Source organism: Suricata suricatta, chromosome 3 (genome assembly GCF_006229205.1).
Source record: "Suricata suricatta isolate VVHF042 chromosome 3, meerkat_22Aug2017_6uvM2_HiC, whole genome shotgun sequence".
In the NCBI taxonomy this organism is placed as follows: Eukaryota; Metazoa; Chordata; class Mammalia; order Carnivora; family Herpestidae; genus Suricata; species Suricata suricatta.
In genome coordinates this window covers 11,034,201-11,055,876 of record NC_043702.1, presented here as the reverse complement: position 1 = coordinate 11,055,876, position 21,676 = coordinate 11,034,201, and the positions used below count along the sequence as shown (strand labels likewise).

General features: G+C 48.7%; 1 protein-coding gene across 4 annotated transcripts in view; it reads left to right on the top strand.

The window, feature by feature from the left end:
• Positions 1–16,655, top strand: part of RHBDD1 (rhomboid domain containing 1) — a 145,568-nt gene extending 128,913 nt beyond the window's left edge. For 3 of the 4 annotated variants that reach the window (XM_029933687.1, XM_029933686.1, XM_029933688.1), the window contains exon 7: positions 12,742–16,655. In XM_029933687.1, coding sequence (XP_029789547.1) covers positions 12,742–12,836 — 95 coding nt within the window. In that variant the 3' untranslated portion in view covers positions 12,837–16,655. Of the gene's footprint in view, positions 1–8,406; positions 8,590–12,741 lie in introns of those variants that run through there. The other variant, XM_029933689.1, reaches the window with a different exon arrangement.
• The last annotated feature ends 5,021 nt before the right edge of the window (positions 16,656–21,676 follow it).

Here is a 21,676-nt window from a genome sequence, read left to right as displayed (position 1 = left end):
CCCTGCCTGCCACCATGGATCTCTACTTCTGTGCGCGCGCTCTGGCCCCGCTATCCCGGCCTGGCAATCCTGACCCCCTCTCTGCTCAGCCCCAATGGCACAATTGGTTGTTCTTTGTCCATACACCGAACATTTGTGATACTCCCACCCTGCGCCTACTGGCCACCAGCGATCCAGGGGTGAATGGCTCCGTTCCAAGGAATGGGTGAGGGACAGTGGGCCCGTTTCATCTGCACTAACGTCAGGGCTAACAGAATCTCTGGGGTAAGACCATAATTGTGTTTGTTATATTCTTCCGGAGAGCTGGGTTCCACCGACACATCATCTAGGATAGAGCATAAACAACCTAAGAAACCACCAGCGTCTCTGAGTCATGAAAAATGTGACCTACTTGTCCAAAATCAGTGGGCGTGAGAGTGCTCATGGCCAAGGCCAGACGAACCCCCAGAGCGCGTTTTGGCATTGCAGTGATCCAAGTTTCATGAAGTGAGGCCGATGGCTCAAGCTGGGTGCTTGAGGAAAAGAAATGCAGATTCTTGGGTCTCACCACAGATATTGAGCCAGGATCTCCCAAGGTACAGACTAGAATCTGCCACTCACTAAACTCTCCTCCACACAGACTTCGGGACTTCCTGTTCTAGGGCCCGTATCTGGCCTTCAGTGCTTCCTTGTGCCACACTGAAAGCGTCGGGTCGCTGTGGCCTCCTAGCCCAGGGGCCAGGCGTCCCAACGCACTCACCTTCTGAGGCTCCTCATTTCTCCTGACGCCCTGTTCCCTGCAGTGGTTTCTAGGGTGACCTGGACTCCACCCCCGAGTGGTCGCTGTCAGCTGAGGTTTTCAACCTCTGTTCCCTTGTCCCTTTCCAAAGTTCTCCTCACATTAGCTCTCCATATTTTTCCCCCTTATCCCATGATTTCTTGGGATGATGTTTATTTGCATTTTTTGTTCATTCCCCAAGGCTAAACGGTGTTTTCAGAAGATTGAGGCTTCTGAGTGAAATATTGTCTAATTTTAAATGGTCTGTGATTTCAAAAGTCAATGAAAACATTATTTTGGGCCATTGCTTAAAGAGCTGAAACTTGAGCTGTCTCTGATTTGAAACTCGAGGGAGAGGGAGCGAGGAAAAAAAATGAAATAGGTCTAAATGTCATCACAAACGCGTCTCTGTACCTCTGTGTGAACAGGGGCTTTGAAAGCCCAGGCGAAAAGCAATCGCATTAGGGACTTCGTTGTTCCTGAGCTAAGGGCCTCCCCCTGCACAGGAGGTGGGGGGGGGGGGTGGACTGCGCTCCTGGCATTTTATCCCTTGCACCCAGGGGAGCTGGCGGCCCAGGCGGTTCTGAGCCCACCACCTCGGGCGAGACCTCGTCCATCAGGAAGTACATCTCTGTATCCTTCAGACCCCTGGGGGCTGCCCAGCCGCAGAGACACCAATTACTCAGCCGCCAACTCCAGAGACCCCTTCACGGCCCCTCTGGGCCTGGGCTGGCCAGGACAGCAGCTAAACATCTGAGGTCATGGGCTCAGGAATTGAAAACCTCCTCCAGGGAGGAACCATTGATGCTGGAAGTCTTTGCAGATTTCCAGGACTCACAGAATACTCCATTTATAAGTCCTGGCCGTGTACACATGGAACCACTGCATCAGGCAGAGTCAGAATGAATGCCAGAGGCCTTTCTTTCTCTCGCTTCTCCCTACTGATTCTCCACTGGGGCGGTATAGGAGAGGGGGCAGGAAAGAGGACTGGGGGCAAGTATAAGTGGAGGTTTGGGTGACATTGTGGACAGGTTTAGGTCGGTTAGGGGCATCTGGGTGGCTCAATTGGTTAAACATCCGACTTTGGCTCAGGTTATGATCTCACAGTTTGTGGGTTCGAGCCCTGTGTCGGGCTCTGTGCTGACAGCTCAGAGCCTGAGGTCTGCTTCAGATTCTGTATCTTCCTCTCTCTCTGTCCCTCCCCCGCTCGCTCTCTGTCTCTGTCTCTCAAAATAAAATAAAGACATAAAAAAATAAAATAAATCATTTTTAGTATTCCTGCATCCAAGAGGGTCTTATTCCCACAGACGGTGCCTGTTTATCTTTTCTGACCTGGAGTTAGGGGATACAGGTCCTTGGAGTACAAGGTACTCCGTGATGCAAGGTGGTAAGGGCAGTAAGCAAAAGGAGTCTGAGTTTAGGGCCAGTTAAAATATCCAACTTGCACCTGCATCCATCACCATGTCTGACCATCTGCAAGTGCCTCGTCCATCTCCTCTGCTCCTGAAGAAGTCTGATGTGACACAGAAACTGCTAGATGCTGGCAGATAGCCCCCGAGTTTCAGGCCATCTAGACAATAAACAGCTCCATAGTATTCAGCGCGGCAGCCTTTGTAGATCCCATCTGTTTCAAAATAACCCCAATTCTGCTTACAAGGCGGAATGCTTTGTTGACTGGAATTTGCCCTACTTTTCTTCAGTGGACTCCCTGTCACAGGCCTCTGGGTCCACCTGCTGGCAAGTGTAAAAACTGGAAGGAAACCCAAGGTGTGGATATTTTTAGCTGAAAGGAAAATCCGAGCTGCTGCTCATTGGTTCCCCAGAGCTAGTGGAGGTCCGAATCACCTGGGAGCTCATGAAAAATTCAGGGGCCTGGGTTCCATGCCAAGCCTACAGAATTGGAAACTCTGTCCAATGACTCTTGTGATGATTCATGCAGTCACACCAGTGTTGGAGCCTCCACATCTGGAATTCAGGGATTTGGGGCCCAGTGAACGTCAGGGATGACCCCCACCCCATCCAGTTGTTCCCAGACAGGTGACCAAGCCTGCGGGAGGTACCCACTCCTACTTCTTCCATTTTATCCTGGTCACCCCTGGAGAGAGTCAATGCTTTATTCCCTTGGAACTCATCAGACAAGTTTCAAAGTGGAGGAATGTGGCAAACGCTACTTAACCAAGTACTCAGGGTTCCCTCCCGCTGGCTAGTCATGTTGATGGCAGGAACCCCAGATATGATAGGCGGGAAGGGAACCACCCCTCTGTGACTTCTTCTTAAGACCCATAACCTCAGTCTAAGCATGAGGGAAAACATCAGACAAACCCAACTGAGGGACTTTCTACAGGCTACCCAGCTGGTGTCCCTCTAGATCGTCAAGGTCATAGGAAGCGAGAAAAGATGACGAAGCGGCCACAGGCCAGAAGAGGCTAAGGAGATGCGACAACCAAATGTGCCATTGGCTCTTAGTACAGAAAAAGGAGATTAGAGGGAAAACTGGTAAAATCCAGATGAAACCTGCCATTTAGTTAATGGTAATGCACCCATCCCTGTAATGACCCTTTCGTTTTGACGACTGTACTGTGATAACGTAAGATGTGAACATTAGGGGAACTGAATTGTCTCTATTATCTTTGTAACTTTTCCACAAATGTAAAGTTGTTCCAAAATAAAAAGTTTACTGAAAATTGAAATGGCAGAGTGGAGGGCCCCGAGACAGACCCGTTGAGTTGGAGAACATTGCCGAGGAGCACAGCATGGCCAGCTGTGTGTCCAGATGGCCGGACGTCACAGCCAGGCCAGCCAACAAGGCGGGTGGGATCCTCCAGAGTGAGCCACCCGGGCTGCAGGCAGCACAGGCCGGTGGCCGGTGTGTCCCTTTGCAGTTTCCCATCTCAGCCCAGCCAGCCCGATGTCTCACTGGGAAGCTGACAAGCATGGCACCTCTGTGTGTGGGGACAAAAATGTCTAGTCCAGCACACTCATGGCACAGAAGAGCCCAATGCCTGGAGGGTTGGGAGCCTGGGGGGAGGGATGACTTGTCCAAGGTCCTGGCAGAGTCAGGATGTGAGCCCACAGCTGGTGAAGCGTGTTCTTTTTCCATGGCAGTTCTTGGTGATCTGATACACCTGCAACAGAATCACTTGGGTGCTGGTGAAAATGCAGCTTCCTGGGCTCCAGCACCGGGATCTCTAGCTGTGGAATCTTGTAATCTGCGTCTCTTATGAGTTTTCTTTATGATGCTCACTGATGTTTAAGGACCCCAGCAGCAGACTGGGTAGCTATCCAGTTAGTGGTGTCTCTGATACTGCCTGGCTTCATGCAGACATCTTGCATTTGCCTACCACACTCTGACTTCCACCTTCAGTGGCCAGCCGGTTGCGGTGTGGGGGTAGCTGTGCACAGGACCGGGGCCACTGAATGCCAGGAAGGGAGACTCCACCACGGCCACTCGTTGGGGTGAACGTCACCACGAGTGGCAGGCAGCGGGCCCCGGACTCTGTGTGTCTCGGGAGGAGGCGGTTTCTTTATCTTGTTAAGCTCAATTTATTACAGTTCAAATATTCTCTTACCTCCTGTCCTCTCTTCTTAAAAAATTTTTTTAAATGTTTGTTTTTGAGGGAGATGGTGGAGAGACAGAGCATGAGCAGGGGAGGGGCAGAGAGAGAGAAGGAGACACAGAATCTGAAGCAGGCTCCAGGCTCTGAGCTGTCAGCACAGAGCCCGGTGCAGGACTTGGACCCAGGATATTCGGAAATGTCCGGATGCAGAGGCTGGGGACTGCAGCTGCCCCCTGAGGGCACACCGACCCCGGAGCTTCTGAAAGGGCCGTGGAGTTTTAATTTCCCAAGCCGTTTTCACCTTCTTCCTGCATCTCCCAACTCACGAATGTATGTTTTTCATCAGAACTCGCTCCTTCCTCACAGATGGGAAGTCCTACCTTTGGTTCCATTTTTTTTTTCCTGCTATAAAGCGTGTTCTCCCCGCTGTGTCTCAGGACAAGGCCCACGTGTGGTTTCTGTCACCCCAGCCAGACACGCCAGCCCCTCATCTGTGCTGGGCAACAGGAGAATGCAGAGTTTAGAGACCTCTGCCTTCAGGGAGCCCTTGCTTAGTTTTCCAAGAGTCTGTATGTGTCTGACCAGTGAATAACCCTAGATGATTTTGAATTGGGAACAAAAAGATACAGTCCTGAAGTATATGGGTTTTCTCAGATATAGTCAACCTCTTCTCAGTTTCCAGAATCAGCCGACAGGATGGGTCAGCAGAGGTACCTCCAGGTTGCAGACCAAATGGCATTTTGGTCAAAGAAGCACTTTAGAGCAAGGAAAATTTGGAACATTCTAAAACCTCATTAAATGTAGGTAAAAGGTGTTTGAAAATCATTGCTAGTGTCATGAAAACATCTTGTGGTAAAGTGTTGAGGTGGGGATGGAATTTTCAGAGGACTTAAGATCTTAAAAAGAGGAAAGTCTTTTAGCATTAGAATTCACATTCATTTGTTTAAAAAAAATTCCATGAGCAACCCGAGTGTCCATCAATAGATTAATGGATAAGAAAGATGTGATATAATATATAATGGAGTGTTATGGGATGCCTGGGTGGCTTAGTCGTTTAAGAGTCCAGCTTCAGCTCAGGTCATGATCTCATGGTCCGTGAGTTCGAGTCCCAAGTGGGGCTCTGTGCTGACAGCTCAGAGCCTGGAGCCTGCTTCAGATTCTCTGTTTCCCTCTCTCTCTCTGCCCCTCCCCTGCTCATGCTCTGTCTCACTCACTCTCAAAAATGAATAAATATTAAAAAAACATTTTTTTAAAATAGGCTGAGATCTTGCCATTTGTGACAACATGGATGGACCTACAGGGCATTATGCTATGTGAAATAAGTCAGAAAAAAACAAATACTATACTTCACCGATATGTAGAACCTAAAAAATAAGTGAATAAACAAAAAGCAGAAACAGTCCCATAAATACAGAGAACAAACTGATGGTTGCCAAAGGGGAGTGGGGGGTGGGGGGGATGGGCAAATGGGTGATGGGGGGGGAGATACAGGCTTCCTGTTACGGAATAGACACATCATGAGGCTAAAAGGCACAGCATGGGGAATGCAGTCACTGGTAGTGTAATTGCATTCCGTAGTAATCCATGGTGGCTCCGCTGCGGTGAGCATCCCGTTCTGTACCGAGTTGTTGAATCGAATTGCTATGCTGTAGGGCTGGAACTAGGTAACAATGCACATCAACTCTACTCGAGTTCAAAAGAAAAGCCTCCCGGCACCTGGGTGGCTCAGTCGCTTAAGCATCAGACTTGGGCTCGGGTCATGATCTCACAGCACGGGCTCGTGGGTTCAAGCCCCACACTGGGCTCTGTGCTGACAGCTCAGGGCCTGGAGCCTGCTTCAGATTCTGTGTCTCCCTCTCTCTCTGCTCCTTCCCCCCCCACTTCCCTGTCAAAAATGAATAAATGTTAAATTTTTTTAAAAAGCCTCATGCGCTAGTGATTGCTAATGACAGGAGGACTCTCGGCCTCTCCTTCCTCCCTTGCACCCCTCCAGCACGGTGAGGGAGACAGTGCATCAAAAGCTGCTTCTGTCAGAAGGGATAAACTGCCCTCTGTGTGCACTGGTACTTGATAGTGAACGACCAAGGCTGCCCTTTGCAGCTGGGCCCGTCGCTAAAACTGTCCCTCGTCAGCGGAGATCCTGATCCTGGGTCCCTTTCATAGCCCAGGAAAGGTTACCATTCGCTGTGAGTCATCTCGAAGGCAGAGACACACTTCAGATCCTGTCTCCAAGTCACGATTAAGGCAGTAGTAGCGTTCAGGTTTATAGTCTGGTTTGGGGTGATGAAGACACTCACACACCTCAAAGCTGGAGCAGAGTAGAAAGGGGCCTTCCTGGGATGGAGTCCTGACTCTGCCCCTGCCCAGGCTGTGTGGCCTTGGTCAGTTACTTGACATCTCTGAACCTCAGTTCCTCTGTCTATAAATAGAAAGTGAAGTTCCACCTGCAGGCGCAGGTAGGATAAAAACCACATATACAGTATGGATCACAAACGTAGCCTAAAAGAAAACCACTCACAAGGGTTGCATAGTGTATGAGTCCGTTTATGCACGAAAATAGAGGGAATCTCTGCTGTTAGAAATCAGGGTTGTGGGTTCTCTTTAGTTGGGAGCAGTGACTTGGGCACACGCAGAGATTGACGAGTGTCGGAAATGTTTTGTATTTTTTTAAATGTTTATTCCTTTTTTAGAGACAGCGAGACAGAGCTCAAGTGGGGAAGGAGTAGAGAGAGACGGAGACGGAGACTCCAGGCTCCAAGCTGTCAGCATAGAGCCCAGCGCTGGGCTTGAACACATGAACCATGAGATCATGACCTGAGCCACCCAGGTGTCCCAGAAATGTTCTGTATTTTGAGCTGGATATTGGTCCCACAGGTTCAGTTTGTGAAAAGTAATCAAGCTGTGCACTTTTTAAAAAGGAGGGAGAGTGGCACGCCTGGGTGGCTCAGTCGGTTAAGCGTCTGGCTTCGGCTCAGGTCATGATCTCACGGTTCATGGGTTTGAGCCCCACCTCAGGCTCTGTGCTGACAGCTAGCTCGGAGCCTGGAGCCTGCTTTGGATTCTGTATCTCCCTCTTTCTCTGATCCTCCCTTGCTCCCACTGTCTCTCTCTGTCTCTCAAAAATAAATTTTAGAAATGTTAAAATAAATAAATAAAATAAAAAGGAGGGAGGATAAGAAGAGTGAGCATGTAGTAATGGCCCAACAGACATTCCTTGTCTCTGGAACCTTCTGTTCTAGAAGTCAGACTGCACATTGTCTTTATTGCAAGAAACACTACACCTGATGTGATAGTCCTAGCATTTTCGATTACTTGAATTGCTAACTGAATTATAGCCTATTTGTTTTAAGTCTGTTGTAGCCCTAAAGATTTCCAAAATTAACTGACTTCAGGTCAGAGAGGGAAAGTAGCCATTGAGTGGATCTCCACTTCAAAGCTTCTCAGTTTGAGATTCCAGATAGGAGTTCAGAACCAAGAAATCCCCACTATGGCTGACTCGATTGGTTGAGGAGTAGAAATGGGAATATTTTCTCTCTCAAGTCACTTCCAAATGTCACCTTTCTTGGAAACTGTAATGAAGCTTCCATTTGTATGGAGTTATGAGGTTTTAGGTGAACTTCAAACTCTTTTTTAAAGAGATAGAGAGATATGTATTATAATTAGTGACTCAAAAAGTGAAGTGGTCTCAAGTCCTTAAGTATCTCCCCTGTTCAGAGAATGTCCTGCCAAACTGTCCACCTTGGGATTTCTTCCAGCCTTGTTGGTCTTTGTCAGTAAATGACTGAGCTGCCCTCCTTTCAGGAGGCATCTGGGAAGCTTTGTAATTCATGGAATTCTAATAAAGTCACTTTAAAAGAGAGAATGCGGATCTCCTGCTGCTGCCCTCATTTGACAATAGAAATCCTGGAGAACACTGGTGATTTACTTAGAGGTTTCCTGGTTTAAAAAAAAAAAGAGCGATGTTCGCCTCCTTAGCTCCCTCATCCTGTGGACACGTGACTCACGTCAGTCTAGTTTCACTGCGTGGTACAGAGCATTCAGACCATGGGCAGGATCCGTGAATACCAGCAAATTAAACATCTCTATTTACAGGGAAGGCGACCAGGAGGGGAAATGGCCATCAACTCACGGTGCTCCTTTTAGCAGTTCTTATCTGGATGAAATTGTCTCTCCTCCTTGAGATGTAAAATGCAGAGGCTACTGCATTATACATAAAGGTAGAGAACTGAACATTTTTCCATCAAGAACCATGAATCAATAAATCTTACGACCTCACTACTGGTGCGGTAATTGAACTAAATCATCTTGAACTGGGCGCTGTTCCTGAGGTCCTGCGACACGCTCACTGTTTCTTTGAGTAACATCCAGGGCTCACCTCCATTTACAGGGACTCAGAGGCGAGGCTCCTACGTACTAACACTCTGGACCGAGTTCACCAGGGCAGGGCTGTCTCACCCAGGCCTGTAAAATGGTCAGTGCGTGGTTTAACTCAGCAGAGAAAAGGAGGTCTTGGCTGGACCCACCAGCGTCCCCAGCCACTGAAAAGCCTTCTCTGTTGTCACAAAAGATGCTGTTAACGGGAGGTTGTTAATTCCCTTTTTTTTTTTGTAGCTGTTTCTTAGAAGGCAAATACTTAGTAAGCAGCAGCTCCACATTTTATACAAAATGCTGCCAAATGGGCTTCCAACAGAATTGGGCGCTGTCTTTTAAGAAACCATTTTATTTTGTGTCTTCTACCGAGTTAATGATACTAACAAGTAGACATGTGACACATGATTCACGATGATGTGAGAGATGAAAAATTAGAACCACCAGCACACATCGGGCACTGACTACATGCCTGGGGCTCAGCTAAGCATTTTATGTGCCACATTTTGTTTTCCTGCCTCTCAACAGTCCATCAAAGGAAGCCCTCTTTATTCCTATTTTATGGACAGGAAAGCCAAGGCCAAGTGAGGATAACCAGCTTGCTCAGGGCTGTGTAGCTAAGAGCAGAGGAGTCGGGATTTCATCCCAGGTGGTCAGACTGCACAGTTGTGGAAGGAGAGGACCCAGCCGTCACCTGGTTGGGCAGCCTCCCCTCACAAAGCAGCCTACTAGAACCTGCGAGACGGAATCTGGCCCCGGGGGGCCCCTCCCATTCCAGGCAGGGCTGGAAACATCTGCTGATTGGCTATGAACACCCTTCCCATCACATCCTGGGGATAAGGGCTGCATTGCCTCCCACCACCCAGGGGAGACCCCTCCACATCTGTGCCAGGTGCTTAACAAATGTGGGGCACCTGGCTGGCTCAGCCGGTTGAGCATCTGACTCTTGGTTTCGGCTCAGGCCATGGGTTTGAGCCGTTTGTGGGTTTGAACCCCGCATCTGTGCGGAGCCCACTTGGGATTCTCTCTCTCTCTCTCTCTCTCTCTCTCTCTCTCTCTTTCTCTCCCCCCCTCACTCCTCCCTCTTCCTCTCTCTCTCTCTCTCAAAATAAATAAATAAACTTAAGGAAAAACAAGTGTAAGTGCATACTGTAAACATTTCTAAGATCCAGGGGATCCTGGAGGCTGTGGACAGAAGTAACAGACCACGTGACAGAAGTGGAACCAGAAACGCAGAAACGGTTTTAAGAGTAAACGAAAAGCAGGGGCTGGAAGACAGAGCTTCGCTGAGACTTGGACAGCGAAGGCCTTGTTGTCCCAAGGGTGGCACCGACCCAAAGCACAGGCTTAAACACCCATAAGATCAGGCCTGATTACAAACCAGGTGTTACTATGTCACTGTTACAACCAGCGCCCTCTGGCGGTCCTGGAAAGCTGGGAATTTCAGGGGGCCCATGTGGGGACCTTGTAGTCATATATGTGTGACAGCAGAGTCACGTAGAGTTGACGGCTTTAGGCTGGGTCTTCTTTTTCTATTTCCAAATGGTACAAGCCCCCCGCATCTCCACGTGGGTTTGGGCAGGAGCGCAGGGAAACGGGACGATGTCAGAGGCGACGGTGCGGGGGGTCGTGGGAAAAGTGGTGAGATGTGACCTGTGTGTGTGTCCCCAACACTCTGTGAGCCAGTTCTTCGCCTGTAAACTTGAGACCCTACAACTGGGAGTGAGAGCTGACTGAAACAGGACACCTTGAAAAAGCTCTAGGAGCAGAAGAGTGATCATTGTTCCTTGATGTGAGTCCTCTGCTTGCATACATGGCACTTCTGTTGGCTCACCCCTGCTCCGCCCAGCTGCCCTGTGAGCAAGTCCAAAGTGCCCTTGTGCAAGCTGCCGGTTGTCAGAGCTTGGGCCCCAGGAGCCCCAGGAGCCCCAGGAGCCAGAGCTCTGAGCTCCTCCCTGCACCTCCCTCCATGATGCGTCAGCCCTCCGTCTTTTCCCTGTGGACACCGTGATTTCCTTTGGGAGGCTGAGCCCTCTTGCAGCTCCCCTGGGCCCATGCGCCGTGGCCCAGACTCCACATGCCACATCGAGCTTGCCCTTGACCCTGCCCACGGCTATTCCTCGCGCCTCCCTGCCGCGCTGGAACGGGGGTGTCACGCACTGGCCTGGGCTCTCAAGTGCAGTAAAGAATCGCCTTATTGTTGCAGACAGCTGTTGAAGGGAAGCAGGATTTGGATCTCCTCACACCAAACAGTTTCAAGCCATAAACTAATGGTAATTGGATTCATGAGTTTCTCTGTAATGTCAAGGCTGTTGCCACTTTGAAACAAAGACAAATTCCTTTTCTTTCTTTCTTTTTCTTTTCTGGTTATTTTTGAGAGGCAGAGAGAGATAGTGCGAGCAGGGGGAGGGTCAGAGGGAGAGGGAGACACAGAATCTGAAGCAGGCTCCAGGCTCTGAGCTGTCAGCACAGAGCCCAACCTGGGGCTTGAACCCACCAACTGTGAGATCATGATCTGAGCTGAAGCTGGATGCTCAACCAACTGAGTTACTCAGGCGCCCCTGACAAACTCCTTTTCAAATACATATAGCAAAAGCCATATCAAGTTTTAATCTTTTTTTCCTCATAAATTTTGTTTAATGTTTATTTTTGAGAGACAGAGTATGAGCAGGGGAGGGGCAGAGAGAGAGGGAGACACAGAATCAGAAGCAGCTCCAGGCTCTGAGCTGTCAGCATAGAGCCTGACACGGGGCTTGAACCTATGAACTGTGAGATCATGACCTGAGTCAAAGTCAAATGCTTAACCAACTAAGCCACCCAAGTGCCCCTAAACTCTTAACTGAATTCATAAACCCTGTATGGTGGAAGTCTTACCTGCCTGTGTTGTGTTTGAATGCCAGCTTTAATGAAGGTTGGGAAACTGATATATAACATATATTACACTGCACCAGAAAGCCTTCGAGCAGAGTTGAGCCAGCAGGAGTGAGGACGGAGCTAGGCCTGCCCAGGTGACTTTTGGGTTTCCTAGTCAGGAATGGCCACACAGCGTCCAGGAGGGGGAATTCTCCCAGATTTATTTATCTATTCACTAGGGGTTTGTGCCCTTAAACAGAATCTCCTCACTTCCCCCCCCCCCCCCCCCCCCCCCCCCCCCCCCCCCGGTCCTTGGTAACTGCCATTTACTCTGTTTTTATGAGTTCAGTCTTTTAGATTCCACATGGGCATGACATCATACTGTATTTGTCTCTGTGAGCGGGCTAACTTCGTTTCACACTGCTTTCTCCAGCTCTTTTTCGTCTTCGTCACAACAGCATTCATATTAATGTAGACTACCTGGAAACAACCCTGAAAAGGTGCCAGTTTTGGCAAATGAGCAGAAACCCTTTCTCAGCGATGGTTTCCATGGTCCTCCAGATGATTTTCAGATGTTAAGTCTGCATTTTTGTCTGCCCACCTAGATAATTGGCCAGCATGGTAGTTGGGCCCCTGTGGTGTGGCCCCAGATGCTCAGATGCTCAGTGATGTTTGTGTGTTTCCAGCAGGCTTGATTCTCACTGACTGGGGTGCAGTGGCGGGGGAGGGGGTGCTGAAGGCAGCAGCCAGGCAGAGGCAGGGGGAGGGGGGTACCTAAAGGCTGATGAAGAGAAACAAACCAGCATACTTGGTGGGGAAGTTCAAAACAGGGACAAGATACTTCCGCACATAAAAAAAAAATACAATAAATAAAGCCCTTGAGATATTGTAGAAGCTAGATGATGCAAATTATGAAGCATGATGGGAGAAAAAATAAAAATGGGGAGATGTGTCAAGAATCTTCAAAAGGACTGGATTAGACTCATAGGCTGGACCGCAGGAAAAATATTTACTTGATGTTGAAACTTAGTATCGACAGCCGAGGTTGAAATATGTTTGTTACATTTGTGCTGCGTGCTAAAGCAGAGATGACACCCAAGCCATCCGCCTCCTCTCCCCCCTTGGAAACCTAGGAAGCAACGCCCTGGGAGTGTCAGAATGGCGTGTGGGCAGTGTCTGAGTCTCCCTTGTGTTTTCTCACTGCAGGAAATAGCACCCCGGGCCCCCCGCCCTATGGGTTCCGTCTCTCTCCAGAAGAAGAAATGAGGAGGCAGCAGCTTCGCAGATTTGACCGCCAGTGAGGGGCGCGGCGCCTTGGGCGAGAGCGGTCCTGTCTTATTGCCCACGTGGCCGTCCTTCCCCAGGCCCCTACTTGAAACAAAAGCAGAGTACAGCTTGATCTCACATCTGCCTCAGCTTGCCACCCCGTGGCCCCTGAGGGTCTCCGTCCACCAGGCGATGGACACGTCTTGAAGCCACACTTGGGAAGCTGCCCACGGCTCTCCAGGAGCGGCCTCCTCCTGTGTCACCGGCCAAGGGCCCGTGCCTCCATGCAGGGACGTGTCCACACTCCTTCCTCATGCGGTGGGATCAGCGGTCGCCTCTGCCTTGTTCTGGTTTTGAAGACTGTGTCACTCACCAGCCTGGAAGATCGGCCCCTGTTCTGCCCGGCGTGCCCAGGCTTGGGCTCGGCGGGAAGAGAGAAGCCATCCCTCGTGCTCCTGACACATAGCCATGATGACTTTCCCGGAAACGAGATGTGGCCGCCGCGCCAGCATGCTGTCCCCGTCACCCTCGTCCAAGCGCCTCAGCTCCCTGGGCACCTGCGTCCAGGTGGCATGGACAGCGTACTCGATTTGTTCTTACGTTGCTCTGTCTTTAGAGAACGTTGGGCTGAAAGGGCTGGGGCAGGACCTCGTGGGGAAACCACCTTCACACTCCGTTAGACATGAGGTGGCACCGACCTTCTGGGCTCACGCCGGCCTGTCCAGCGAGGGGAGAGGTTCCCAGAGATGTGACTCAGGTTAGCTACCCGGCCAGCAGGCGGCAGTGGGTGCTGCCAGCAGAATAAAGCAGTCATCCGAGGGGCTGATCGCTGACAAAGCCCTCTTGAGGAAGTATTTTTTTTTTCCCATAAAAGTGCCTTTCAGATGGCCGCTGTAACAGCCGCGTGGCCTGACCAGGTGTCCTGGACACCCCCCAGAACCCTCACTGTTAGAGCCCACAGGCCAGCCACGTCACGTCAACTATCTCTTGGTGCTTGTGCTTCATGAATAAAAAGGCAAAGTCAGATATCACCGCTGTCTTACTGTCACTGAGATATTTACCTTTAAAGAGAGTTGAAGCAGAAAAGGACCTTCCTATTTTCATTGCTATTTTTGGTATTTATATATAGTTTCATGGTCATGAGAGTAACAGATGTGCCTTACATATGCGTAAAGCAGACATCGAAGGCATATGCCCGATGTGAACAGAGGGCATCTTTCGGGGTAGGGTACCTAGGATTTTGATTTCTGGTTTTTTTACAGTTTTATATTGTAGTGTTTTAAAAATGTGTGTATTAGGGGTGCCTGGGCGGCTCAGTCGGTTAAGTGTCCGGCTCTTGATTCCAGCTTAGGTCGTGGTCTTGTGGTTGTGAGATCAGGCCCCGCATCGGGCTCTGTGCTGAGCATGGAGCCTGCTTCGGATTCTCTCTCTCTCTCTCTCTCTCAATTAAAAAAAAGTGTGTATTTGTATGTATCTATATTACTTTTGCAGTCAGTAAAACTGATTTATGTAGTAATAAAGCCAGAAATCTATAATCAGGAAAATAGACTTAATAAGGACAGTATCTCCACTGAGAAAATTCACAATAGAAACAAATATAAATACATGTTCAACTTTAAAATTGATTATATTTTCACTACTCCTAGGTATACAAGGTTAATATTTTGGGGATATTACTTTCTCAGTTTTTGTTCGTACATGTTTGACGAACTTGGAGCATGCCAACTCTGCAGTCTTGTATCCAGTTCCTAATCTATACTGACCTGTGAGAGGCACTGACCTGACCTTGCTTACAAATGAGCTAAGAAAGTGCTTGAGCCCTGGGAGCACTCTGACCTGCACGACGATAGCCTGGCTCCACGGTTAATTTCTCATCAGCGTGAAGCGACACACAGCTTATTATATGAATTGTATCTGTGAGTCTGATAGCCTTAAATGTGTTAAAATGTTCAAATGTGATTTCTCTTGCTCCCACATTCTATGGATCTGACTCCCATTCTCCCTCTTAGCAATAACCTCATTCTTACCGAATTCTCATAGCTCTTTGTAAAGGCAGTTCTGCGATAGCACTGATGTCTTGTCCTGTTCTTATTTGTGCACAACTACTCAAAAACATGCCTTCTACACGAGGACCGGGGATTGTGAAGGGCTCTGGGACAAGGGGCTGGGTCTTAGCTTTCTGCACTGTCCCTCTCTCCGCTGCCCCCACCCAGAGGCTGGTCCCTGCTCCTGGGAGGCACTCATTGAATGTTTTCCCACCAAAGTGTTCTTTCTGTTACACTGAAAGTCCGGCCACTGTGTGTGGAGCTGTTTTTCTTCACTGCTGTTAGTCCGGTAGTATCGGCTCCTTGTTGTGTTTGTATCAAACAGACACAAAGACGCCAGAATCGGATATTGTTTGGCAGAAGTCATATAATACACATACCTTCTTTCTTTATGGAGTGGAACACCATTCAGCTTTAGAGATGTGGGAGAGGTCATTTTAATTATAGACCAATTACCTTAGCACAACAACGAAGATGTTCTGGAAATTAGGATAGTTACTTTGTGTTTAGTAGACTGGCCAGTGACCAATGCTTCTTATTTTCAGTGTCCATCTTATTGTTTTTTTCCCTGTAATAAGGAACCCCCAGAATTATGTCAACACACTGGAATTAGGTTGAGAAAGACAAACAAAAGCAAGTGTATGAGACAAATCATCTCTCATAGAAGATAAGCATTTAGGGCTGTTTTTAAGGTTTGATGTGTAGTTTAGCCCGTGGCAATCTCCTGATTACCTGTGAAGCTTCTGGTTGCCATTCTTTGGTTTTGGGCAGTCAACCTAGGAGACCTCTCAATGCAGAATCTGTCTGTGCTTCCCAAGATGAGAGGATGGCCACAGCTGCTTCCTTGTAATGACCTTGAGCACGTCCATGGCCTGTGATCCCCAGGTTGGACGTGCTGGTTATGGCTCCCTTTGTCCTGGCTGTGGCGCACCAGCAGTGAGAGGAGGGTCTGCTAGGACCGGGGTCAGTGTATCTACCTGACCCTGTTCTGCCGCTGGGGAGTGGATGTATAAGGGACGAGACCCACCACCCAGAACGACTGTAAGACAGGGTGTGGCGGTGCTGGTCTCCTTGTTCCCAGTCTCCCGTTTCTCTTAAGAGGTTCAGTGTTTGATAAAGTTGTGTTCAATGAGTCATTTTTATAAAACCTGTATACAGCTCTGCCTTTCCCTTCCCATGGGGTATCACAATCATTTCTCCTAGTCTTGCATTCTAGAATCCCAGACTTTGCTCAGAGGACCTTAAAATCTCTCAATTCATTGCTCTGCTCGAGACTTAAAATACCTCTTCACTCGGCTCTACCTCGCTCTGCCATTTAATCTTCCAAAGTGGACTCTTGCGCTGCCCATCTCAGTACCCTTTATCGTCTCTCTGTTGCCAAAGCATGGAGCTCAGACTCCTCAGCCTCGACCGTGGGACTCCAGCCAGCCTCTCGGCCTCATCCCCACTTATCCATAACAGAGTCTGTGCTTCCGCTCACTGATCTCCCTGTCTAGGGCGTGAGCTTGCCCTGTGACCTCCCTGTGATGTGCCATTGCGTGGGACAGTCTTTTCCTCTCGCTCAGCCCACCCAGGCCCTCCCTGTCCTGCCCCCAGATACCAGAGCCCAGAATGACGCACTGCTCTTGTGGGCTGTTGGTCACAGTCCTCTTGCAGTTTCTAGGTATCCTGCAGTGAAAGAACATCTTTTCTCTCCAGATTGGAAGCTTCATGAGGCAGGGACCTTGACTGTTTCTGTGTGTCCCCTCCCCGTACCTCCCACAGTGTCTGCAGCGTCAGAACCAATAAATGCCTGTGTTTTGAAACAGAGAGAAGCTCATTTATACCGTCACCGGCAGCACATAGAAGAAGGTGGGGGTGTTGCGAATTGATACTGTTGTGGTTTCTTGAATCACATCAAGGATGAAACAACTTGAGGGAAAGGATTTGCCCATGGGAAGACTTTCAGACCTCTCCCAAGCTTCCAAAGATGGCGTGCTTACTGATCAGAAGGTGGGGAGGGATCAGCGCCCTCCTGCATCAGTCTGATGACACACCCTCTGTCACTGCACAAAATTCAAGACCCCGGTACGTCCAAAGGGTATCCCCGAGGGCTCCCATCTATACCACCAAGCCCAGCCATTGTATGTTGGCAGGAATGCTTCTGATGTGTCCATGCTAACCTTTATTTCCCGCTTCTGTTGTATGTAGGGGCAGGGGAGAGCGATTTCCAGGTCTTCTTCAGATGACAGAAACGAGCTGGCAGATTTGAACATAGGATTTACGCTTTATCAAGGAAAGCTGGAACAGTGCTACTAGAAATCATTCACTTTGGTAGTAATGCATATTGGTGCTTGGGAAGAGAATGAGGCGATTAAAATTAACGGTATCATGTGGCTTCAAGAGACTCTTGGGTTCTGGGACCCGCGCAAGCAAACCCCGAGAAACAGCACTCTGCCACGTGGCTCTCTGTAAACAGAACCCGATATGGGTCCCTTTTCTAAGCATTGACCCCAGGTGCTCACCCACTAGCCAGGCTTTCTGCCAGGAAGTTGGATCCCTCGTTTTATTTCCTTTTAAATACCCTGTGTAGTGTCTGGAGGGAAGTGCTAAGAACGTATCAAAGAAAAGCATGTGACTTCATAGATTCTGGGCATTTATTTGAGGTCCTCAAAAGTTAAGTGTTTCATTTTAGCCTTGCGAGGTTGTCTCGCTACACGATCCCTCTGTTAGTAGTTGAAAATACCCTGCACATCCTTAGTAGCAGATGAGCATTCGAGCCACCGACCAGGGTCTTCAGGACATCGTTAAAGAGCAGCACCAGGGCCAACTTCCTTGCTACTCGAAGAGTGTGGGCCTGGGCCAGCAGGGCCAGCAGCATCAAGGAGTTGCTGGGAATTCTGACTCCCACCCCCAGATGACATGAGTCATAATGTGCATTTTAACAGGTCCCAAGCGTGCATGAATGGACAAATGAGATGTGACATATATGTGTGTGCAATGGGATATTATTCGGCCATGAGAGAAGGAAGTCTCACCATTTGTGACAGCACGGATGGACTTTGAAGACCTTATGCTAAGTGGAATAAGAGAAGGACAAATACTGTATGATCTCATGTGTGTGTGGAACCCTAAGGGGAAAAAGAATCCAACACAGAAACCAGGGGTGGGGAGGATGGAGAGAGTTGGTCAAAGGGTTCAAGCTTCTGGTCATAAGACGAATGAATTCTGGGCATCTAACATACGGCATAGCGACTACAGTTAATAACACTGTACTGAAATTTGCTAAGACAATGGATCTCAATGGGTTCCTGCCACTAGGGAAACATAAACAAGACTGTGGAGGTGGAAGAGGAAAAACAAGAGAACTGGTCTCGAGTAGTTGATAGGCACCAAAATCCATCTCTGATTCCCGTGGGCACAAACGCATCTTACATGATCATCACTTATCTGCCGGGATTCTGACAACTGTCCTGCCTGGGAACCAGGCATCCTGTTTTCAGTTTAGATCCTGAGGCGCAGAGAGGTGAGGCGAGGGACGTGGGGTTGGCAGCCAGGACCTGACAGCTCCACCCCCTGTACTGTCTTGGGGAGCAGGAAAGAGAGGGGCTGAAAAGCAGTTTGAGAAAAGAATGGACCAGCGCAGCCGTGCACCTGCAGACTAGGTACAATCCCACGTGCCTGTGTGCAGCAGCTGTGGGGGGTCAGAAACGACCGGCCAAAAATCCCAGATTCGCCAGGTGCCAGTGACCCCTCCCCCACCGTTTATCACGAAAGCAGGATGGTTGGGGGATCCACCACACACACACTGTCACGGTTGGCGATCCCCATTTCTAGTGCATGTTACACGCAGACAGACTGCTTTGCGACCAGAAGCCCTTTGTGCTCCTCATTTTTAAATTATCTTACTTCTTCCAAACAAATAGATGAAAATGATGACTGGCTGAGAATGTCACGGGTAGCCGATAAAATGACACACGCTAGGTGTTTTACCATTGAAGATGCAAGCCACTCCGCAAATTGATGCATGACAGGAAGTACCTTGACTGGCAAATGGGAGACTAACGACACCGAGGTTGGCCTGTGCCAGCGTGACCGAACCTCCGGAGAAGGGCCTCCCGATGCTTCTTTCTCCAACTCAGAGCGGTCTCCTGAAGGGCTGACCTTGAATGGACATCAAGGAGCTGCAGAGGCCCAGCTGATCTTCGGTTGACCCTGAGGTATAGGCTTTCTGGGCTCCCCGCAAATCACTCTATCCTCATGGGTTCCCCACCTTCATCTCTCCGAGAACCGGGTAAGACAGTCTCCAAACCGAGCCAGGCAGATTGTCTGGGGACCTGGGGCTTTGCAGTGAGAGCAGTCGGGGTCTCGGGGTGGCATCTATATGGGACCGTCTATTATCTAGCCAACCCACAAATGAGGAGTTGTGGGAGGTGATGGTGTAACAGGTCAGAGCACAATCTCTAGTGACCAGCCAGGGTCCGAGTTCCACTGGGCGCTGACTGTGACATTGAGCAAGTCACTTACTCTCCCTAAATTTCAGTCTTCTCCTCTGTAAAGTAGGGCAGTTCAGAGGTTCAGAGGGCACACACTTAACAGGGTTAATACAGTTTCTGTCACTTAGTAGGTGCTCAAGAAATGCTATTTCTCTATCAGGTGAGAGCTGGGGCCAGATACACCCACTGAGAAAGAGTAGTCCCGGGAAACGTTATTGACTATCGACGCCTAACCCCTAACTTCCAGTTCCTGTGGTTTATCAGTAACAGCACTATCCTTACATTGTCTTATCTCTTTGTAGTCGTATCTCTAGCTTTAATCCCCAGGACAGTACTGTGAAGCAGTGGTCTCATTCTCCTTCAACTAATAGGACAACTGAGGCCCAAAGGGTCTGAGCCCCATGCCTACTGCCTGTGCAACTCAGCGTGGCCTCTGGCCCCGAGGCCTGGCTCCATCCACCTCCATCACCTGCCCTGTGTGCTGGCCAGCGCTTCCCCAGGCCTCCTCAGAATCCCCTCCTTTCCCTCAAAGTGGGCCCTTTCCACACTCCGCTGGCTCCCAAGTAGGCCAGAGTAGGAGGGCGGTACATCAAAAAGTAAATGTACTTTGGCTTGAAAGAGAACAAATTCACCCAGATAAAACACAGCTGTGTTTGGAGGTCATCGTGGGATTTTATATAACATGCACAATAGTATAACTTGTAGTACAACACAGATTCAGGTGTCAGTAGCAGACCGGGTACCTTGCAAATGTTCCACGTTGCAAGTCTTTAACTTTACAGCCATAGGTTAGAGAAAGGGATGCAATTTATTGGACACATCTCACATTTTTTTCCCCTATGAATCATTAAATATTTAAGCACCATAAAATTCAAGCATTTCACACGGATGTGACAGCCAGCCTTCGTGGTTTAAAATGCATTATGCAGAGTCTTTGGCAGATAATAACAGTGACAATGGCAGAGCAGTACTGATTTTTAATGTCAATTGTTTTGTTCCCTGCAGAACTTCCTGATAATGTCCCTGTAGGAAATTGTCATTTTGAGTGTGTCTTTGCGGGGTGGGGGTGGGGAGCCAGTAACTTTGAGAACTGGAATAAAATAACATTCCCAAAGACACAAAGAATGGGTCAGATATGGATAATTCTAATCAGTAATTAATATACCCCATAAAAATCATAATATAATTCTACTACAGAATAAAACCAAGAAATTTTTTTTGTACTAAATTGTTTTAAATAGAAGATGTGACCAGAATAAATGCACAATGATTGCCATGTGCTAGACACATAATCGAAGTTCATTTTCAATGTAAGAGTAGGTGTTATATCCCATGTCATAAATGAGGAAAATGGGGCTCAGAGAGCAGGTAACTCACCCAGGATGACACAGCTGGAAGGTGACAGAGTCAGATTCAAACCAACTCCCTGTCCACACTTCCCCCCTATTCTTGCAGCCATACCGAATAAGAGTAAAAATCACCAAATTCATTTGGTGAGAGGAAACACAAATCTAATGTAATTTCCTGGAACACACAGAATAGTTTGCTCTATTCTAATCTAGAAGAGGCTCAAAATAAAATCTGATGAAGTCCAGTTTTAGTGGACCATTCCGCTATTTTCGTAAGCACCAAAAACATGTATACAAACTTTGTAGATGTGGTCTCGTACTAGGAAGGTCGTACTAGGAGGGAACATGGGTTACAGCATGAGTGAAGTCTTGCCACATTTCAGTGAAGAGCCTTCTCTCAGCCAAATCGCACAAATCTTAACCATTCCCAAAGTTTCAGTTTTGGAAATATAAGCTATATTTCACGAGGGGACAATGGTCAAAGCTTAGCAATTGGCCTTCCTTCGATAACTGTGAAGAAGAGATTGTGGGTGTGCAGATATAGTGTCAAATTCAAATATTTTGAAATAAGACATGGCTTACACTTGTTACCATTTTGTCCAGGAGAAGCCGACATGCACGGTTCCAACACCAAATGATACTTTCTGAACTGTCCTTGAAAAAGGAGTTGTCAGTAGTGTGCTCTGCTCTGTCTAGGCACCGGGCAGACAAAGTGGAGGAAGGCACGGTGGTCCTGCCCTCAAGGGGCTTGCACTTTAGCAGGAGCACGGAGGAAGAGTGAGGTGACCTTACAGGACCCAGGAGGGAACATGGGAGTGGCCAGGCCCATTTATTGTACTTCAGGGAGTGGAAGGGAGGCCAGATCTCCCTGGGGAAATTCACACATGCCCCTCCCCTCCAGCTAATTGAACTTCATCGGCACAGGAAGCCACTGAATGAGTTTTAAGCCAAACAACAACAAAATCAAGTCTGTGTCTTGGAGAAATGACTGGGATTTGGCCGTGGA